The 22,521-nt window shown below is 38.5% G+C and overlaps 1 protein-coding gene across 4 annotated transcripts in view; it reads right to left on the reverse strand.

The window, feature by feature from the left end:
- Nucleotides 1–22,521, reverse strand: part of CNKSR2 (connector enhancer of kinase suppressor of Ras 2) — a gene marked incomplete at both ends in the record, with an annotated part of 222,333 nt that overhangs the window by 52,584 nt on the left and 147,228 nt on the right. For all 4 annotated transcript variants that reach the window (XM_084274856.1, XM_084274855.1, XM_084274854.1 and 1 more), the window contains 3 exons: nt 1,716–1,789; nt 3,670–3,842; nt 4,688–4,736. In XM_084274856.1, coding sequence (XP_084130982.1) covers nt 1,716–1,789; nt 3,670–3,842; nt 4,688–4,736 — 296 coding nt within the window. The remainder of the gene's footprint in view (nt 1–1,715; nt 1,790–3,669; nt 3,843–4,687; nt 4,737–22,521) is intronic.

Here is a 22,521-nt window from a genome sequence, read left to right on the forward strand (position 1 = left end):
GCCTGAAAGCCTTTTAAAAAAAGAAAAAAACCCGTGTAATAGTCCCAGAGAAGATAAGGAAAACTGAAAATGTGATATGTGACGATCATCTTCGTAATTTCTCTTAGACACAATGGATTTTATATACATAATAATAGATATAATGTAATAATTCTCAGCTCTCTAATCCATATGGCTCAGAAAGATGGTAATATGTTCTTCATGTGCATCATGCTTGCAAATTTCCATATATATGTCTGAGTGTGTACATACATGTAAATACATCAAAATAGGTTTTAAAAAACCAGGGATATGAAATAGATATTCAGGAAAGTTACTGCTAATGAAGGTAATGTAAAATTGAGACAAAAAGAATTCCTCTAACACTTTAGAGCATGACACAATGTTATGTAAGTGAAAGCAGATGTACTTGATGAGATGACATCTGCTCAATTTAGAAAGACATCATCAAGTTACTGAGACCCAAAACTTGACTTCTTAAAATTGTTACAGCATCTGTCGTCTGGATTCTTAGAGATTTTTTTTCTTTATCTGCCACCCGAGCACAGAATTTTAATAGCCATATTTTATGTTGTACTCTCCAGCAGATACCAAATCAAGAAAAATAAACAGTTTAAGGTAGGGTGCAATTCTCAGAAATGAGTTGACTTTATGCTTCTGCCCCAACAGAAAAGAAAAAATGAAGCACTTTGGCAATGTAGCCCAAGGACACAGGACAATAAGCCCAAACTAATGTATCTTTAAAAAAAAAAAAAAAAAGCAGTTTTAATTTTCTGCCCTTTGAAACCATCATGAAGAGTAGATCTCATCCTGAAGAGATATGTAGACCAACTGATACAAGGTCAGTGTCTTCTTTAGAACTTCATGTACTACAGATTGCTTCTGCAATTGCTTTTCTGTACAAATTTTAGTGATTCCACAGTCTTGATAAACTTAAAAGAACAGTAAAAGCCATTAGAAGGCAAGTGGAAAAGTTTTCAGCAATAACGACTCTAAAAATACCTTTGTGGGAGTGTGCACCTGTCACATCGCTACACAGGCTGGAATTTGCATCTAAATAAGAAATGGATTTGCACAATGGCACAGATCTGGACAGCAGCACACTCAGGTAGGCAAGAGGAAAAGTTATTGAGACCTTTAGGTCATAACCTCAAAAATACAGCAAATCACTGTCATTCTCTTTTTTTACTCTGCCTCAGGACTGATACTGTGTCAGCAAACTTTGAGATGGTGCTAACAAATGTGGAGTTAGATTGAAGATTGTTGCCTGGCCATGAACATGGGGATTTTCTTATTTGGATGGACTCTTTATTAATCTTAAAGCTCTTCACTGAGCTTGAAGGTATCACAGACACTGCCTCCAACCCCAACGAGCACTCCCCCTGCCCCCCACCAAACAGAAAGGAAACAAAAGAAGAAATGAAAGCTAGGAAAATAAAGGGACAGAAGCAATCAAGCAGCCTTCTCACTCTTAACTCATTTTGCTCTAGGCAAGCACTGTCATTCATGATGAAATTAAAAAAAAAAACTTTCTTCAGGAAAGATGGCACACAGAAACCACACTGATTTTGCCTGTTCTGTATGAGCTTATTCTGAGATACAACAAAGTGATCACTGTAACAAAGTCCATTATGACACCGTTTTAAGGGAAAACGCTGTTGTCCGCTGTTCCACTTTTTCTACTGCACCACTGCATTATTTTTAAGCACACTTACTATTTCTTGCGGCATTCGCTGGCTCTGTCAATTTTAAATTCAGGTAGACTGATAAATCCTTCTGCTTTTTCATCCTGCAAAGACAGTCCTTGATAATACTGTTGTTAAGGTGTCAGAAAAAAAAAATCAAAACCACCAACAAACCCACACCAAACTGAAAACTTAAAGATATTTTCACTTGCCTGCTTCTTACGTAAGGAATACTAATGTATGCTCTGCTCTGGCAAACCTCCCACAGAAGTCAGTGGGACTTGTGCCAAAGTAGTAAGACAGATCCTTTGGTGTAAAATACAATTTGAAATACTCCATTTTCTCAAACAATTTCACAGCTGAAGCAGCACTTGAAAATACACAAAATGACCAAATGCATTCAGACAAATAGTTATTGTAATTAGTTAATTTTGGGGGAATACAGACTAATTAGTAAGGAGAAGAGCAGCCTACTGGAAGGAATAGGAAAAAAAGCAATTTCATTGTGTGCTGTGTACCAACTTAATATATCATATCACAGCTAAGAGGCATGATATCTCTTCAGCTACTTTCACCCCTCTCCAACACTTGCGAGAGAAGACATCTGACTTTCCTCCCCTTTGCTCTTGAGACATGCGCAGAGTTTGGTTTATCAGCTGTTCAATCTCCCTTTACTTTTCACAAATTTAAAGGATTGTTTATTTTCAGCCACTAATACATCAGTAACACAGATTCTCCTATTTAACTGCACATAACTTTGCATGAGAAATTAATAAAGGATGATGAAAGTGAAGCTGCAGAAAACACAAATACATGTTAAGGAATTCCACAGAATGACATCTTCTCAGAATCCCCATGGTTATTTATGCTGCATATGCAGTCCATGTGACTACATGCTTTCTTAAAAAACAAGGAAATAAAAGACACAAATCAGCAAATCAAACTGGACCTAGAGTTGTTCTCTGGAAGGTACAAGGTTGTAACAGGTTCTGCTGCACTGGTGTTGGCTTGCAAAGGATTCATTTTCTTCACAGTGGCTGGTACAGGGCTGTGTTTTGGATTTGTGCTGAAAACAGTGTTGCTAACACAGGGATGTTTTCATCACTGCTGAGCAGTGCTCACACGGAGTCATAGAATCATAGAATGGCATGGGTTGGAAGGGACCCCAAGGATCATAGAGCTCCAAACCCCCTGCCACAGGCAGGACCACCAACCTCAGGCCTAGATCTACACAAGGTTGCCCAGGGAAGGCCTTTCCACTTCTCACCCCACCTAAGCAGCGAGGAGGCTGGGGGTGCCCAAGGAGTTGGGAGGGGACACAGCCAGGACAGCTGACCCTAACTTACCAAAGGGACATGCCATACGATATCATGTCATGCTCGGCATATAAAGCTGGGGGAAGAAGGAGGGAGGGGGAAAGTGCTCATAGTGATGGCATTTGTCTTCCCACATACTAGAGCCCTGCTTGTCGCGGGATGGCTGAACACCTGCCTGACCATGGGCTATATGAGCACTGAAATCATATCAAAAGCTACAAAGAAGGAATGACAGGAGAACGCAACTGAGAAAATAAAAACATCTTCCTTAATTGCCAGAGGTTTTGGTGATTTCGCTGGCACAAATAAACAAGGAACACCAGGCAGCTTATCATTAAAGTTTACACTCCCCTGACTAAGCTTGAATGACAGGATTAAATAACTACCTTTCCCCCTTGAAAGGTTTGAGGTAGATTTATTCTAGACTGATGTGAGCAGGATGCAGCAAAGTGAGTTATTTCTCCTCATAGTAAAAGGTAAATTTGAAGGAGCAAATACCTCTGGACCTTAATGGTAATTTAGTCAGGCAGTTAATATTAATTTCAGTATGATTATTTGGGTGGGCAAAGTTATTCACATACATAAGCACTCAAAGCATTGGGTTCCTGCTAAACCATGACAACAGCACTACATGGGGTACCGCTGGCACAATGAGCACAGATGCTTACCTCTTCATTGATATACCAGTATAGAGATGTATCCTTCAGCACAAACCAGTATTTTTTCCATTTCTGTGAGAAATAACTCTTGGCATCTTTCTTTTTCCAAAGCCAGCCTTCACAGTCCCCTCGACCAAGATCTTTACATGAGATCCGTCTTTTGCTTTTCCCAGGAATAGGAGCTGAAAATGACGAGTTGATGTGAAAGTGTTTGACTTGTCCACTAAATTGACAAGACGGCTAGCCAGAAAGCACTACGTATTTGCTTAAGAAAATGAATTAAAAGTTACAACCTCAATTTGCTATGAAGAAATTATTACAAACCACAAAGTCTATGCAAGGCACTCTACATTAAAAACCAAAACAAACGAGAAGAAACAATGTTGAGCACCTCACAAAGCTCATATTCTATGGATAAGACCAAAAAAAAAAAAAGTTAATATATTGCAAAGGAAAGAAAGGCAATACATTTAAAAATAAGAAAAACTGTTACTTGTAATTTTTAACAAATTAATATTTCACATCAGCTTAAAATACACAGCATATAAATTCATGTCCTATCACACTTGGCAGCAAATCTAACTGAAATCCTACTTTGCGGGTATTCAAAAGCCTCTCTTGGCAGCTCCTTTTGTAACTAAACAGTTCCTAAGGCCTTTGTACCTCCAAATCAAAGTAGAACAGTTTATTATGATATAAATTACCTGACAGCCTAGGTAATGAGCAAGGGCTGCTCTAAGGCATTACATGAACACAGCTGGAAACAGCAGCCCCATCCCCGAAGAGGCTAGAGTTCAAATATTAAAGGAAAACCCCAAACAAACCAGCAGCAGATATATGCAGGTAGAAGAGCATTAGGAAGCTATGAGACACCACTAATGGACTAACACCTTTTCAACATGATCAACTGAACTAAACATAGGATTGGAGGTAACGAATTCTAGGTCCTCAGATACTGCTTTACCACAAACATTAATGCTGGCAATTCCCTTCTTACCAACACATGAAAACAAATTTATTTTTTTACCTTTGTTCTTCTTTTTACTTTTCTGCTGTAGAGAAGACTGCTGAAATGTCTACAAGAAAATCAAAATGGAAGAAGTGAAAATACGCTGTTTATATTCAATCACATCCTCATCATAAAAGTGTAACGTTGCTGGCACTGAAGACATCACCAGGTAATACCAGACAACAGACTTGTAGGAAAAAGTTCATAAAGTTGTAAAGCAAAAGCACATAGTGAAATGCCTGAAAATAGACAACAAATTGGTTGGCCAAAGCAACTGGATTTTCTCTCTAAAATGGTTGCTTTTCTCTCGTTCTGTTAGCAAGGAAGGTTAGCATGAGAGTGAAGCTACACAGCCTGTGCATTTCTAATACATCATCCAATTAAGGTCTTCCTGACATAAGTATGCAAGTATGGAAATTAGCACACTACCTAATATAATAATATAATTTATGCAATAGCCTTTGGAAGATCAGACAATTTGCTCGGAAACGGGGCTAATATTTTTAAAGACACCAAAACAATTCTGCCATCCCCTAAATGGGAAAAAGTCTCCCAAATATTCTGAAATAGAAAATAACCCATTGCCTTGGCAATGAATTGGGATGGAAATTATTCCTCTACTTAAGATCCTAGTTTATTAAAAATGACAATACATATGAACACATTTTACGGTCAGTCCTGTTAAAAATCTTTGACTCAGACAATCACCATAACACACATTAAAAAATTAATTCTGTATTAATCACTCCCAAGTTTAGAGACATTCTTTAAGTTGGTTTGAATTGCAGTTTTCTATAAGGACAGACAAATGTATTAACCGTTGAAACTAAGAAAAGGCCATATTAGAGTGGCTGAGTATTTAAACCTCTTAATTCAGCGTACCACAAATCAATACAGAAATCAAAGCTGTTGTGCCACTTGATAAAAATAAACCTAAGCAAAGGCACGGAGAGCCCTGTGAGCCCAAATCCTATTCCTAGCCAATAACACAAACCCTCCTCACTACAGCTTACAAGGCTCCCTTTTCAACTCAAGGAGCTGCTTGTCTTTCCATTCTCTCCTCCCTGCTTCCCAAACACCTGAGCTCACCCACAGGAGGCTGACACTCAGCTTTCCAAGGGGTGTCTTGCCTCACAGCTGCAAACACTAACCTGTCCATGGGGATAAATTACCAGCAATACAATGATACTTAAGTGTAATATAAAAAACTAACTGACTCAGTAGATGTGCTGATCCCTTGTAGACTGCATCTGAAGAAAGCTACTAAACTACATTGTCACTTCAGACAATCTAAATACATCTCCACTGGGAAGAAAAAAGGAGCCCATTTGTCTTCATTCCCTGGGTCTTGTCCTTTTTCTTCTGCTACCAGTATCCATTCAATCAGCACAAGCTCTCAGCAAGCCGAGACAGTAACACCATCCCAGCTTATGTCACGTGATACATTCGGACCTGCATAGGACTGAGAAAGACTTTTATGACCCAGGAACAGCAGAGTGACTGGGCAGAAGCACGTAAATAACTTCCTCTTAAATGCTTTGAAAATCTTCCCCAACTCAAAGAGGTTGAAAACTACACATATGCACAAACCCAAAGCTTTAGCAGTTCAGAAGCCAGACAATTTCATCCCACTGCTTGTGATTTTTCTGCATTAATATTTTCAGAGTTTCAAAACAGAAAAGGAAAACCTCCACTTGGTTTTCTTCTAAGTGATTCTGGAAGTGGATGAGAACAGTGTGAAATGTTTCATTTGTAAACTGAACCTGCAAACGTGTGCTTGCACCACTCAACTTCTGAGCTGCTTTTTGGGAAGAAAGGGTAATAAAAGGGTATCAGTTTTTAATAGGAAGACAGCGTGTAATTTAGAAGTCTAGCCATTTTCCCATACATTATGTCATATGGCAAAATAGAAGGTTTTTTAAAAATTCAGTTATTATTCTAAATTAGCTCATTAAATTAAATTGCAATTAAGGGTAAAATCTACAACTGAGTGAAGTTTCTGAGAACTATTCAGCTGACTTCAGTGATTTTAGTTAACACTTTAGATTTTATATAGACTTAAAGATTCAAGTTGGTTCTCCCTTTGCAAAAGCAGTGCCAGCTAGTTAGGTTTCTTCACCCAGAAGATGTATAAGCAGTATGCATTAATTAGCATCATTCACTTTCAAACTCATATGACCTGTATTCCAAAAAACCCCAAGTAAGGGTGAAATCTAAAAATTTTTCTTTTGTTGCTTTTTTTAAAAAGGAAATTATCAAATGCAATCTGCAGCATCTCTTCGGTTATTCTCAGTGCTGTTTAGAACTACAGAATGATGAACGAAGTCATGGCAGGCTTCCTTTGACCCAACACTGGATCATGTTCTTCAGGGTCATTTCCAGCCTGGATCTAACTATCTCCAAAGAAGTAGATCCCACAGCCTCCTAAAACAACCTATCATCATGTTGGCTGCCATAACGTTTCCCCTTTTACAGCTTAATTCTGTGATGTGGCAAATATGACAATAATATAAATACTTCTTTTTAATGACACAAACCCTAAAAATACAGATTCACACCAAAGCCAGAAATTTAGTTGTACTTGTACTTGCAAGTTAGCTGCAATATACTGTTTAATTACCCGCCCACGAGGCCGGATTTCAACATATGTTCACTACATTTTGATTCTGATACATCTTTGAGCAACTGCTTTCACATACAACTTGTCCCAATTTCCAAGAATTCATCTCTCCTACTAATGAAATGAAATAGAAAACAGCATTCCATATTAAATAAAGTTGTTACTAATTCAAAATAATAATTAACATGGAAAGAAGACTGCCACTGAAAAGATGAAATAGATTAATACCTTAACCCAAATGGAAATTGTTGCTACTGAAGAAAATGTGAAACTGTTTAGTCATATTCTGAATTAAATGCTTTCCAGTTGCTGAAAGTAAAATTAGCAAAACTTTCCATTGTCCAAAATCAAGGTGTCACTTAATGTTTAACATATGAAAAAACTCCCTTGAATACCCTGAGCCTCAGTTTTTAAAATGCAGTATTTTTCTCCTGTAATACATTATGATTGAGCTTGCTATATTTAATAATAAACCTAAACTAAGCCCTCTGACAAATCCACATCTAAGTAGAAAATCAGAGGCATTTGCACGTGCCTTTGGGCAACCTGGTCTGGTGGAGGTTGTCCCTGCCCATAGCAGGGGTTTGGAACTAGATGGGCTTTGAGGTCCTTTCCAATCCAAACCAGTCTAGTATGCTAGGATTCTATGATTTCGGGTATATCGGCAGCCTCCAAAGCACATTATTTCAAGAGGAACACCTTTAATTAAAGGAATTTTTGCTATATATCTGTTCTTTTTAACAAAGGTGCTAGCCTTACTTTTCTGAGGTCTTAGCTGCAAATCCATCAGTCAATTGAGATTTCATTTTGCATGGAAGAGCCAGAACAGTTCCCCTCTTCCCGAAACTGTTCATTACCAAACTTGCTATGTGGGTTATATTTACTTTAGCACTCTTCAAAATGATTGACAGAGTTCTGAAAGCCCATCAGACAGAAGACTGCACAGCTGTAAATAGCAATCCGCCCTAGGGTATGCCTTTCCATGTTTTTAGGATTATAATGCAGTAATACATTGGAAAAAACCTTCCAGGTGGAGGCTCACGCTAACAACAGAGGTCACCAGTGACCTGTAACTGTATTCGTTAATCACAAATCACATATAGATGGTATAATCAACAACATCTGCATGCATACAATCATGCATCAGCATCTTCATATGCGGAACACAAAATTATCAGGAAATGAGACTATCAGGTTTTTCTGTCATCCTCAGAGTTATCCAGTTCCTATCTGCTTTCAGCTCTTGCGGTAAAGTATTATTTCTTGGTTAGTACCAAGCCTTCTGTACATTCGCTCAGAAAGGAAGCAAGATTGAAAGTCAATCATTAACATTTACAAGCCTTAAAATGTATTTATTATGAACTACTTAATAGCAATTTAATAGGTCTCTGTTTGGAAAAGATGTATTTAAATAAAAGTGTTAAATAATTCGGGTTTCCATTAATTTATTTGTTTTATGCTGAATAGGAAACTTGATAAACTGATCTCCTTATACCAATATTAAATTGGAGTGAAACTGCTATCAGGAGAGATGAATATTCAATGAAACTCATGTTATGATGAAATATAGAAAATTTCTATTCCACTAGATACCTCAAATGAGAGTAGAAGACAAATAGACTGGTTATCAAAGGATTTGGAAGGACTTGTTCTTTTGCCAAACTTCAATAGTCTGAAGAGGAAGACTAAAGATTTGGGGTCAAGCTATCCCTATGTAAGGGCTTCCCTAAGTTCTAATATAATTGCATGCGTGACCAACAGCATGTGACATCTGTGTTCAAAAAACATACATTCTTATAGTTACATGACCACCTTAATGGTTACAGACTTTCTAAGTCTACCAAAAAAAAAAAAAAAAGACCATAGCTGAAGTTTCTGTGAAGATCTGGATTGACCATAGCAATTAGTAGGAAATTTGGCAGCTCCTAAAATCCTCTTTCAAGTGCTTGTTTCTTCATTTTTATTCAGGGATTTTCCACTGGCTCATTTTCAGAATGCTGGAAGAGAGATCCAGGTTATGGAAATAATAATCTCCAATTCTTTTCCTTGAATTTGAGCTCAGTCTGATTGGGAAGGAAAATGGCAGGTACCTTTACAGGTTTTTTGAGAGCTCAAGTCAAATCCAATTTTTCTCAAGCTGCAAGTTTAGACACTAAGGAACTATTTACAGACAGACAGTTCCCTTCTGTCACTGCAAGATAACTTTCTCTAGTTTCAGCAGCATTTCTGATTACTGGAACTTTCTGCTGCAGATGGAAAAAACCCATATCTAGAAAAAAAGAGAAAGTTGGTGCTGCCAATTATTTGATTGATCTTTCACAAAGTATTCTTTGAGAACACGGGCAATGTTCTGTTTTCACAGTTTGGATAGACCACATCTACATGTTTCTCTGCATTTGGTGTGTTGACATCCAAAATTTCAGAGCTAAAAGAAGAGTGAAAAGGGGAGAAAATTCAAAGCTATTTATAATATACTGAAACACTATCCATCACAACTCATGCTTAAGGGTACTCCCAACAGAGGATTTTGCCAAAATCTTTTTTGCTTGTCATCCTGTTCAGTCTCCATTAAGAGCTAATGATAGATAGCATTAATTATTTTCATGGGATTTTGTGGAAAATACAGATTTCAAGGACTATGTTACAAAGGTATGATGAGACAAGACCTCTGGCAGCTCAGGATGTTTGAAACCGTCTGCCAATGAGCAGCAGAATTTCATTCACAACAAATAACTGTTTCATTTACAGCAGGAGTGGGTATTGACCTGTTATTCTGTTTAGCCCTCAAAAATAAGCAAAAAGATTACTGTGCGTAGCCAGCTGGGGCTTGAAGCTAGCTGAGTCCACACAGGGCATCTGAAGACACATTTTGGAGCAAGAGCTGAAGCTGTGTCACACAGGACAGAGAAGAGACAAGGCATGACTTGATGGTCCAAAGGAATCAAATTACCAGGGCTAAGGGTCAAATGAAGCACCTATGGGTGAAACTGCTGAAAAGGGAACCTACTAAAAGAGTGGGATAAGGAAACAATATCCTCTAAGTTATGACCCTACTTAGGAAGGCAAAGACTTCACTGCCTTGTTTGAATAGCTTTGTGTGTTCACTTGGGTTCAGAGACTGCTAGAAGAATGAGTATCTGCAAAAAATCCCATGCTTGGCGTATCTGATTTCTCAGGTCATGCAGGGTGTTTTAGGAAATACTCCTGTTAAGATTATTCCAAATCCTAGTCTATTCTCTTCTTACATTTTGCTGAATAATTGTTCCATTTTTTAAATTTAATTCTGGATTTTGAACTTCTCATACACTCAATGTTCTCTGATTTATCTGTGGCTACAACTATTTAATTGCCCCAAAGCCAGTACCAAGTGGCATTAAGTTGTGAATAAGGTATTTGTAATATGGTGCAAGAGCTCTAGTTTACACAACCTGTCTAAAAGTGGGGCTTCACCCTGGATAGGTAAAATGCAAATGCAAAAAATGGGATGATCCATGTGAGAGACAATCTAATACAAAAGCACAGCAGTGAATTTATGAAAGCAGTTCCTGAAATATTTCCTACACTGAAGTCATAGGCTGATAACAAAACAGTCATCACCTGTGAGTAATTCATAAATCCATGGTGAGCTGGAATGAAAAATGATTTACAGATCAAGGATGCCACAGTTGGTTAACAATGCCCTGAAACCTTCAGTCTTGCCTCCCAAAAGCAAAATTTATTGAATCAAATCTGGACTTTTTTTGTGTTTTGGAAACAGATACAGATACTGGTCTCCCTGCACAGGTCACTCTGCTCTTGAGCACACTCTATCAAACATATACCCTACCTGGGTTTAGAAGGACAGCATTCACTAAGGTTCTAAGACACAGCACAATATGAACACTATATATGAACAGACATCTACAAATGAGCTTTTGTAGTACAAAAAAAACATAATGTCAGCAAGTAAGACAGAATCATTATACTAAATATACTGGTACCTCAGAAAGAGAGAAGAATAAATCACCAATTCTGTCAAACGGGTTGTGAGAAGCATAGACATATTAACAGTCACTAGAAGCACAGATCCCAGAAAGCCTACCTCTACAGTATGTTATCCTATACACTATATTCCTCTTCCTCCTTTAGTTTTGCTTTTTTTTTTTCAGAACTGCAAAAAGGTGCTTCAATACCAAGGCCAAATGAATGTGTATCTGCAAAATTTGGGCAAGCAATAGTTTTCTCGGCAGCATCCACAAAGTTCTTTTCAGGGCAATTTTCTACATTTACCTGACAGCCAATGGCCCTGTTCCTACTCCTTCTCTCCTTTCCCCACAGCAGCTTCATGAAAGGCTTCTAGGAAGTACGAGGTCTACAGCATATGATGATGCCATCTACCATGCAGGGTCACAGCTCTAACTGGGTTCCTGTAATTTGGAACTCTGGCCATGAATTCTCAATGCATGCATTTTGTTGGTGACCACAGGGATAAAGAAAAAGTATGTGTCTTGAGAGCAATATGCTACGAGGTTTTTAACTACTAAAAAAATGTAGCCTGAGACCCCGAAGCTGCCAACTTTCTAGCTGCCTCTGTTGTAGGCAATGGCTACATTACCTTTGCCAGACGCTCTCCTTATGACAAGGGCTAACAATATCAAAGAAATTAACAGTATCGATCTTTTGCTACAACTGCCCCTATAGCTGCTTACCCAAGAAGAATATGCTAGCTTAGGACAGAATAGAGATGTGATAGCAAGCACAGATTTTCTGTTCAGTGATTCTTATTCCTTCTCCCATCCTTAAACTTTTTCTTGCAATTTGTGTGTGGGGCTCTGGCAAATATTGCATTAGCTGGATGAAAATTTTTAATTTCATAAGCTAATGTAAATTGTTTGTGCAAAGTTACTAGCATAATGCATGCAGAACAGAAAAAATGAAAGTGTTTTAAAACCTTCAGGCCATGCTGAGAAAATAACATACAGTGGTCCTGCCTTTGACCATCAGGGAAAGATTTTCCTTCTGAGCCATTAAACCACAGGACTCTTTAATTGAAATACTGAAGCAGTAAAACTTCTGGACAATATCAAATTTAAATGAGTGTTCTCTTATTCCCCCACTGTCTTCTCAACTGACAGAGGAAGAACTACACCGCTGTCAGAGCTGCCTGAAGCAAGCGAGGATAAAAAGTTAAACTAGACAAGTGCTGTTCATTAGAATAACTTATTCTGAGATCATTCTTCTGCTCTACATCTACTTTGAAACATGTAATTTCAGTACCTCCCACACTGCTTTTATTGACAGTAAGTAATCTAGGAGAAAAATGGGAGGGTTTGAAAACTTGATGTATTCTTTAATGGCAAAAGTCCAAGATGCATCAGTTGTTCCATCACTGTCTATGTTTCAACCACACTCTAAGATGCAAAAAGAGACTTCGTTATCACCCATTACAGAATAGCATTTAACTCTTTATTTTGATTTCTACCCCAGAGCAATTCCCAGTTTCATCTCTTTACTGAAGAGAACAGAGCAGCTGGGGAATCACAAAATGGCTGAGGCAGGAAGGCACCTCTGGAGATCGTCTTATCCAACCCAGGAGCAGGTTGCTCAGGGCTGAGTCCAGCTGGGTATCTCCAAAGATGGAGACTCCACAAACTCCATGGGCAACCTGCTCCAGTTACACCATCTTCACAGTAAAAGCAGCTTTTTTGTATGTTTACATGGAATTTCCTGTATTTCAATTTGTGTCTAGTGCCTCTTGTCCTTTCACAAAGTATCACTGAGACTGTGCTGCATCTCAACAGACTGTCCAACAAGCCTCTTTCAAATGCAATTTCCTTTAGGAAAAATCTGGTTCAGCTTAGAAAAATTCTGTCTTATTCAGGGGAAGGGTAGATTTCCCTCTGTGTGTTTATCTAAACATTAGAATAGTATGACTATCCAAGAACATTTAAGAAACTTATTCTGCAAATGACCTATGTTAGATTCGAGAGGCTGTCTGGACCCTCTGGGAAGAAAACGTAAAACTACTGTAGAACACCAGAGAAATCAACCTCAGGGCATTAAGAAAATCTTGCATCGGGCCCATGGTCTTTCTAGGTGAAAAATCGTTAGCTTGAAATAAAGGTCCCATGCTCCCCCCACAACACCTAGGAGCTTGCTTGTGATGAGAAGAGTACACACACACAGCTCCTTCTGCAGGGGCAGTGAGCAGCACTTCTGATCGTGTCCCTGGGCACCATCTCATTCACACTGCTCAGTCTGACCGCGTGGCCGAGAAAAACGCAGGGGACGTGGGTGCTCTCTAACGAATGAGGGCAGAACCAGGAGAAACAGATTTTTGCTTTAAGGGAGATAAACTCTTGCAAGCTGTTCTCTGTCAGTACTCAGGCATAATGTTCTTTCAGTGAAAGGAACAGAAAACTCATTCTGACTTTCAAAAATAGTAAGTTTTTGGTGAAAAATCGAACAAGACAGAAAACTGTACTTTTCTGGAGCTAGGGAGGGTGAAACTGGTTGGGTGAAACAGGAAACCAGTGCACAGTTGTGCGTGGAAGATACAGCCCTAGCAAAGGAGATGCACGAGACAAACTGCAGCCTCCAAAACGCTTTCCTTATTCATGTCTAGAAGATAAAACATACAACCCCCAGATTTTGTCCTTTTAAGTAGTACTGTTCATCAGGAGAAAACCTTATCTACTGATTGCATTGCTGTTAAGGACTTGTCGTATAATAATTTCCAAGGCTCGGAGATTTCTCAGTATTTTACCTTCTGGGACTAAAATGACATTTCCAGACCGTATTGCTTTGTGCCTCCTCATTGCTGCACAAGGAATTAGCTCGCACCAACAGCTGTAGCAAGAGTTACATATCAGGGCTGAACTCAAGTAGCTGCTGACTACTGGAAGGGACAGGCTCTTGAAGAGAGGGCAAGTTTCCATGGGGAAATGACGGAAAGTGCGTTTGTACCCCAGCCATTATACTTTGTGCTAAAATTCATACCAAATGCTTCCATTGCACCTATGAATTAAGGTAGAAAAAGAACAGTTCATTCTGGGATAAAAGTCACATTACTTGCTGGAATTCAGTAACACTTCCTTTAGGCATAGGATGAAGCAGCACTTCTGAGAAGGTGGGGAAAGATAACATCATGTCTTTTCAGTTCTGTGCTGGCTACAGTGACCCAATGGGTACAAACCAGCTTATAAACTTAGTTTTACACTTCATTCTAAAGTCAGAATTCTGTAGCACTAGAAATATTATCTGCTTGGGTTAAGCTGAAAGCAAAGGGATATATATACTTGAGGAATGGACAAAACACTGTTTTCTCTATATGAAAAAGAAGAGGTGTTTTTTTCCTCCACAGCACAGTAGCAGGGATGGATTGGCTGACTCAGCCATCAGGTGCTAAGCAACAAGCACTTCCTCCCAGTAAAACAGAAACACGGAATAAAACAGCTTCTGTTCAGCAGCCACACTGCTGCAAAGAGCCATTTTCCTCCCAGGTGCCACCATACAATCTCCCCTGTTACGTGTCAGCTCGAGAGGCCACTGCCATCCACGCGGGGCAGGAGAACAGGACAGACACTCCTGCCGAGTCCAAATGACTACTTTGAAAGAAATTACTTGTCCAGGGACAATTGCACTCCCTCAATGCAAACAATGCTTTTACCGCTTGGTGCATGTTTCTCAGAATGCACGCCAGCCGCTGTCCTTGGTTCACTGCTTTCAGAGGCCTGGGGCCTCCCCTCTGCCTTGTGCAGAAAGGATTGTGAAGAGGAGCCGGTTGGGAAGTCAGGACCTAGATCTAAGTTCTCACAGATGTGATGCTCCCCACCATCCTGCAGCTATATCTCACGCTACGTCCCCTCCTCTGTGCAATGCCTGACATATGCTTTGCTACGACATGCTGCGCTTAATCTCTTCTTTATCAAAGGGGGATAACTGGGGGAGTCAATCACTTATTCTACATTAAACAACAACAACAACAAACCAACCAAATCTCTCAGCAGTGCCATCGTGATTGTACCAGCCACAGGCAAAGTAGCTGGCTGGTGTACAAACAATGTTGGTACCTACAAAGGCCAAAGTCCTCTATCAGGTAAGAAATGCAGGATATAACCAGGAATGATTAATTGAAATAGATAACAGAAAAAATACAGGATGGGGATGGAGGAAATTAGGAAATGTTCTGAGCTGGGAGATTTATTAGTCTATAGATCTACATCTCTTGACATTGCAAAATTACACTCTCAGAACATTATATCATATGCAGTAAGGAATAAATCTAGACCAGCAGAGATGGACAAGATGACCTTTACAGTATCTCTCTCTTTTTAAAAGAATTTCCCAGCTTCGTCATGGGAAGAAATTGTAACAGGCCATGTTTCCCCTCCTGGTCAGGTAATAGAAAAAGTTTTAAATAAAATTTTTCCACAAAAACCTCCCAATTGCGCTTCACGATGGCCCATAAACCAATCTTACCTCATTTCTAGTGCATTTTGCTTTGCTGTATTAGTTAACTCCAGATTTTAATAAAAATGTCAGGCTATATAGAAAGAGATTTAAAATCTCCCACATTCAATACCTTCAAATTTCATTTTGCCAACAGCTTCCCCAGTAACACAAAATTCATGTTTTAACTGCTTCTTTCAACGAGAGGCAATGCAGGTGTGAAAATATTCTCTCATCTGTGAGAGGAATAATATTGCTCATGAACATTGCAGGTATTATTTCGTATAATTAAAAGAACTTCACATTCCATCCTGAGAAGACAAAATATAACTATTTTCCAAAATATATCCTTAACCAGAGCTCAAGTATAAAAGCTGCATGTGTACACCCACTCTCTTTAATCTTCAGTTTGGAGGACTGAGAGTCTGGAACTGGCAAAACAAATGTGAGATTACTGAGGCAAGAACTTTCACAATACGATTTTAGCTAAACAGCAACAAAACGACAGAAAGTCTGCCTTAAATCTGCTGCTATCGTCTCAGCTGCTGCTGAAATCTCTGTCTTACTGCTCATCTCCAACTCTTTTTGCCACGAGACAAGCAGTGCAGCAGAGTGGCTGCAAGTTCCTGCAGTCTCCATCTCCGGAGTTTTTCAATACCCAACTGGGTGAAGCCCTGAGGAGTCTTGTCTGACCTCAGAGCTGGCCCTGCTTTGAGCCAAAACCCCGAGAAGAGACCTCCAGAGGTCCCTCCCAGCCTCAATTACCCAATTATCCTATGCACTTTATGCTGGTTTCAGAGGCATTTGGAGTATTTTTCTGCAGCAAATTCATTAGGAGTGATGCTTTTCTCTTGCTGGCAGGGTAATTATAATTTTGTTCTCTTTTCTCCCCTTTGTTGAACATTTTTCTTGGAATTATGACAACTGGTCATCCATTTACCCTGTTTACCATCTTTTACTGGTCCTGTCATTAGCAACACCAATTCATACCATGTTTGAATGTGGAGTTTAAGTACATATCTGAATAGGTTTAAATGAAGGTGATTAACTGCAACAGCAGAGGACTAGACCCAGGAAGCCTCTCTATTTTTCTCTATGTTGATTGCACTAGTCTAAAAATAATACAATGCCATCTTTCATTAGCAAGGAATTTACATGCTGTTTCTCTCTTGCCTTTTCTCAGAGATGTAGAAGATCTATTTCAGACCAGACTGCTACCCAGCCCAGATGGAATATCTGGATTCACCTTTTGGCACAACAACCTTATGGCTGTCCCAATCACTTCCAATTGTCACAAGTACCTTATAGAGTAAGGCACAATTTGCTTACTGGTTAAGTGTTTCACCGTTCTGTTTGTTTTAAATGCTTGCCTTATGGCCTAGATGATGTTCCTGCACTGGGTTTAACAACATAACTATTATGTTTATGACTTGTGTTTATGCTTGTTACATTTATAAAGTACAGCATTCAAAAGAAGGAATACATATAGTATCATTTAGACAGTTTCTTTTTGGAGTGAAGAAGCTGGCCAAGGGCTGGAACCACTATTCCAGCTGCAGAACATGTGAGATGGTACCCTTCTGTCTGAATCAGACACGTAAAACCAGGGGTCTCCAACTTAAAGAAACCCAACATGTGCCAATATGGCAAAGCTGTCTACGGCCAATCGGATGATGATGGCTGTGGGCCATGAAGGTGTTTCAGACTCATGAAGGCACTAGGTAAGAATTAATCATTAGATTTCTTCCTCTTACCCATCTTCTCTTTTACTGGAGTTTTTAATTGTTGTCTCTCAGAGCAAAAGGCCGCCTATACCTGATATATATTGGAGGAAGCTGACAAGAGAAGTGGATACAAGCTAGAGGTTCATTATACCTTCATAGCAAAACTAGATATTCTACTCTGCATTGCATTATATGAAACATTTTATCATCACTTTTGCCCTGGAATAAACTTTGAGTGCTTTAAATTAACTCAAAATCAGATCATTCTATAAGCTTCATAAACCTATTCAGCTGTTTCTACTGCAAAACAGTGAGCTCCTTCCACTTCCACATGTGTGGATCTAGATACCATCACAGCCTTATTTCCTTGTTACATGCTAACAGGTGGGAAATTGAGCAAGGAATTAAAGCTGTAGAACAGGCCAAAGCACTCTCCTACATCCCCAAAAGGTTACAAAAAATAAGGTGACACGTGACCAGTGTAACCTATGGAAGAAAGGGATGTAAATGCCATCAATGCTACAGTCAGCTCCAGAGAGCGATAGCCAGGTGTTTAGTTTTTACTGAAGCCAAGTTACGCTGGGCCAACATCACATGCAAGTACTTGAGAAGAAACTAGGGCGTCACAGCAATTCAGACTTGTTCTACTGAGGCACCCAGGAGCCTACTTGGAGTACTGTCTGGGAGAGCTACTTATTTAAAGGCCAGACATCGGGAAAAATGACAATTTTCTCACTCATGAAATTTCAAGAGCATAGGTGCTACTTCAGCTGAGGTTAGTATTTTCCTACCTTTAAAGTGGAAGCCAGTGCATGCATAATTGTATTTAGGCTATGAAAGGCTAATTTGCAACAAAGCATCAGATAAATGAGCTTTTTAATCCTTTCTTACTGTGGTAATAGATAAGATGTATTTTTTTTCCCCAGTTATGATTTTTTTTTTTTAAATCTTGATGCTAATTTTTTTCCAGTTATTTGAAATCCAGTCCATGTGTTTTAGCTGGGAATATAAAAATGTCAGTGCTTTTTAACTTAAACACAAGTATAATTTTTTAAATGAATAATTTCTTACATTTTCAAGGAGTTTAAAATTTCCTTTGCTGCTGATTGATACCTGCAAGTCTGTAATCATTCTGCGAGCTTCAGTATTATTCTAATATAAGTATTTAAATGGAGATGAAAGACGATAGAGAAGAAGTAATACTACCTCAAATGGGAATAAAAATAATGGAAATACTTATAGAAAATATTTTTCACTATGCCCTTTGGTTATTCTACAGTAATTAAAAGCCTAACTATAGACAGTTGTGAGAATAGGGAAGAGAAAAAGGAAAAGGGGATGCTTGATATTTAAATACTGCCATAGTTGGACTTCAAACATTCTGAAGAAGAAAATGTACCAACTCCATCTGTTGTAATGGTACACTGACATTCTAGATTTCAGACACCTACTTAAAATCTGTGCAATTGATTTTCAATGTCTTTCTCTACAGACTTATTTTTGTTTAATTACAAATATCCATATAAAAAAATTCACCAAGCAGAAATTCTTTAAAAACTGCAATGCTTACAATTGTAATACATTTCTAGTTTTTTCAGTGGGGTGGTTTGGGTTTTTTTCTTTTGAGTTTGTTTTGATAATGCTTTTGCAGTATGTAGTGCTTATTAGATGCCATTTCTATTCTGAAGATTTTTGTACCAAATTGCCGGAAACTAACATTCATATGTTCTCTCTAGTGCTTTTTTAAATGCTAGCTACTGAGTACTACAATTAAAAGGTTCCATAAATACATGTGTAGTCAATTCAAGAATCTTCATTAAAAATGTACTTGAACATAAAGTACCTTTTCTTTTCCCTTCCTTTCTTTTGGCCTTTCTGCAGTGAGGAAGGGGTATACTAAGAGAAAATCATCCACTTAAGTAGACTTAGACTTCAAAATCACAAGCTTTTAGCCAATTCTCTGTAATGAGGACACCTAAATATGTACATTTTGAAATGAACTTTAAAAAAGAATTTTCCTGTATTTTTCTCTGGAGGGGTGGGAAGCAAGAAGTATCTGGAAATACACATAATTTAAAGAGACAAGTTATTTTTCTTAATTTACTGTCTCCTGTCCAATTCACGTTATCAGCTAGAAACTGATTTTTGCATTAGGTCACAGCATGTTCAACAAGATCACTGTCTCAACCAACTGGAAGTTGCATTCTCAGGGTGACGCAGACCCAGGAGGTCTGCTGAGCAAAGCCACTGAGCTACACTAGTACGGCATCCTCACGAGGCCTAGGAGAGAGAGATGACTGAAATTGCAAGCTTGGCCAAATCCCTCATGGCCATTGCCTCAGTGTCCTCCCTGGCAAAGCAGAAAGGGGAGTGTTTGGCTCTCTCTAGGTGCTTGTAGCAGCAAGAAGTAAAATTAATTACGTGAGTTAAGTCACTGAGCTGCACTCCAACCACATGGAGAGCTACATACTGCTAAAGAAGAAAAAATAAGTTTGCCAAAGGTGTACCAGGTTCTTGGAATTTGCAAAAAAGCCCTCCAACTGATGGTTCTTATTTTATTCCCCCCTTATTTAATGTAAAACTGGAACAGTAAACATAATGCATGTGTACATATCTACACATGTCAATTCAGCAAAAGCCCTATGGAACAAATCCTTAGTTTTTCTTCTATATCCGTTCACAAGCCACCTGTTCCTGATGTATGGACTTTAAACGGTACATCTTGCTGCCAAACATCCTTTATTCTCAAATATAATTAAAATGACAAAGAAAGCTACTGTAATTAATGAAAAAAAATAGGCCAGTGATCAGCAAAGCAAGAAGCTGTTACTTTTTGTCACTTTTCCTATGACAAGCAAGTTATTCGGTATTGAGCCCTGGCACAGGCTGCCCAGGGGGTTTGTAGAGTCTCCTTCTCTGGAAATATTCAAGACCTGTCTGGATGCCTCTCTGTGTGACCTGTCCTAGGGAACCTGCTTCAGCAGGGATTTTGGACCTGATCATCTTTCGAGGTCCCTTTCAACCCCTACGAATCTGTGATTCTGTATTGCTAAATACATATGAACAAGCAAGCATACACTGGAAAAGCAGGAAGGATAGGAGGCAGGGAGAAAGAATAAGCTCAATAATATAAGTTTATTGTTGTAGGTTTGGAAACAGTATATAAGAAAGGTTACTTTCTCTTGTATAACTCCCTACTATATACAACAGGCTGCAATCTTCTCTTCCCATAGTAATGCTATTTCTAGACTAAGGGAAAGTTATATCGATCCAAATAGGAGCAGATTATTATTAACCTGATGTGGAACTTCTTTCGACTCATGACACTATCTCCTTCCTAAATAACCACATTATTTTCCTGCAATGAAAACAAAGCACAACATACCAAGGAAATTCCTATACAGAATAACATAATGAACTTAAAAAACTATAATCATGTGTCAGAGCTTTCATCTCTTGTGCCCCAAAGGTCCAAGACAATTTTAACTGCACTGTTTTATATCTACAGTAATAGATCACATTGAACACCTGCTTGCACACTAGATTAGCAACAGCTAGAACAGTTTGCCTTGCCTTAATAAAAACATTAACACTCTGTGTTGGTAGTTCTTTTGCAATACTGAGGGAGAAAAATAGAATGCAAAAACAACTACTTGGCTAGAAAACAACATTTGCTGGAAATGCTTTCTGGAACGAGAAACAAAACAAAGCAAAGTGGGGAAGAGGCTTTGTATGTGAGGATTAAAAAAAAAATAACAACCCTAAATGGATACAAGAGATGATTACCTCACAGACTTAACACAAATTAGTTTTTCTGGTGCCACTCTATCAGCGATCACATCAGTTATGTTCAGTGGACACAAGTAAATACTGTTTGCATACTGAAAGGCTCCCTTGACCACAGAGTTTTTGATTGCAATGGCAGGTCAAGGATATAAGCAGAATTCTTAAAACTAGTGATTTAATGCAAATTCAGTATTCTGACAGTCAGGGAAATGCTAGACTGCCACATTTTTGTGATCACTTCAGAATATAACATTTCAAATCTGCTGGCACTTTTTCAAAATAACTTTTAGCAAATAAACAACCACCACCAAATAAACAACAATTGCCATGGTGATTTTTTAACACCAACCATTTTGTTTATAGGACAGAAACATACCCATTCTGTTGTGGGAATTTAATTGTTCAGTGCAGTTTTTGATCAAAGATTTTTCTTTTCTATATAGACATTTATAAAAGCAGTAGAAGCAATGACTTTAAGTCAGCATAACTGTAAAAGCTGCTTTTCCTTCATGGTAAAAAGGCAGTCAACCTGCACATGTCAATGGCTGAAAAATTCAAGAGGAAAGAGACCTGGAATTGTACAGGGACTTTGTCACTAACTACAGGGATGCATTCTTAGTCCAAGATTATTTAAAATTTATATCAATGGACTCAAAAAAGAATGAAAACTCAATGGAATAAAGGTAAAACATAATCAAAGATGAGTGAATGACATGAGACCTGAATGCTGAGTGAGCAGTATGGTTTCTATTCCAAGGAACTCAGAAAAAAGGCAAAAGAAAATAGAGGGGGGGGGGGAAATTAAATGTGTGTTCTTTGTGGTGGGATTTTGTTTGGTTGGTTATTTTCATTTTTTATTTCACAGAATATGTATATTAAAAAGATAATTTCAAAACAAGGATTTTGGTAGTTCATTTCCATAGCAAACCTCGGATTCCTGGTGCTTCAATACTCCATGTTATGGACTTGGGAATCATGGGTACCCAATTTGAGGGTCCAGAGACCTTACTATTTGGCACTTCATACTTAAGGTTGCTTCAGGGACATAGACTATTCAGGAAGCATACCCAAGAAGTCACAAGTTTCAAAACATGGCAAACCATACACAATGGTTAATATTTAAGAACAAAGAATGCAAGATATAAATAATAAGACTGGGAATACCAGTCTTGCAAATCAGTGATTTGGAAAAGTGACATTAGAGAAAAAATAAAGTGAAAACAAAGTAATAAACATACTCCAATTCCAAGTTGATGGTTAAAAACGGGTAAACTGTCCTTTAAATATTTAAA

Source organism: Gallinula chloropus (genome assembly GCF_964237585.1).
Source record: "Gallinula chloropus genome assembly, chromosome: 1".
NCBI lineage: Eukaryota > Metazoa > Chordata > Aves > Gruiformes > Rallidae > Gallinula > Gallinula chloropus.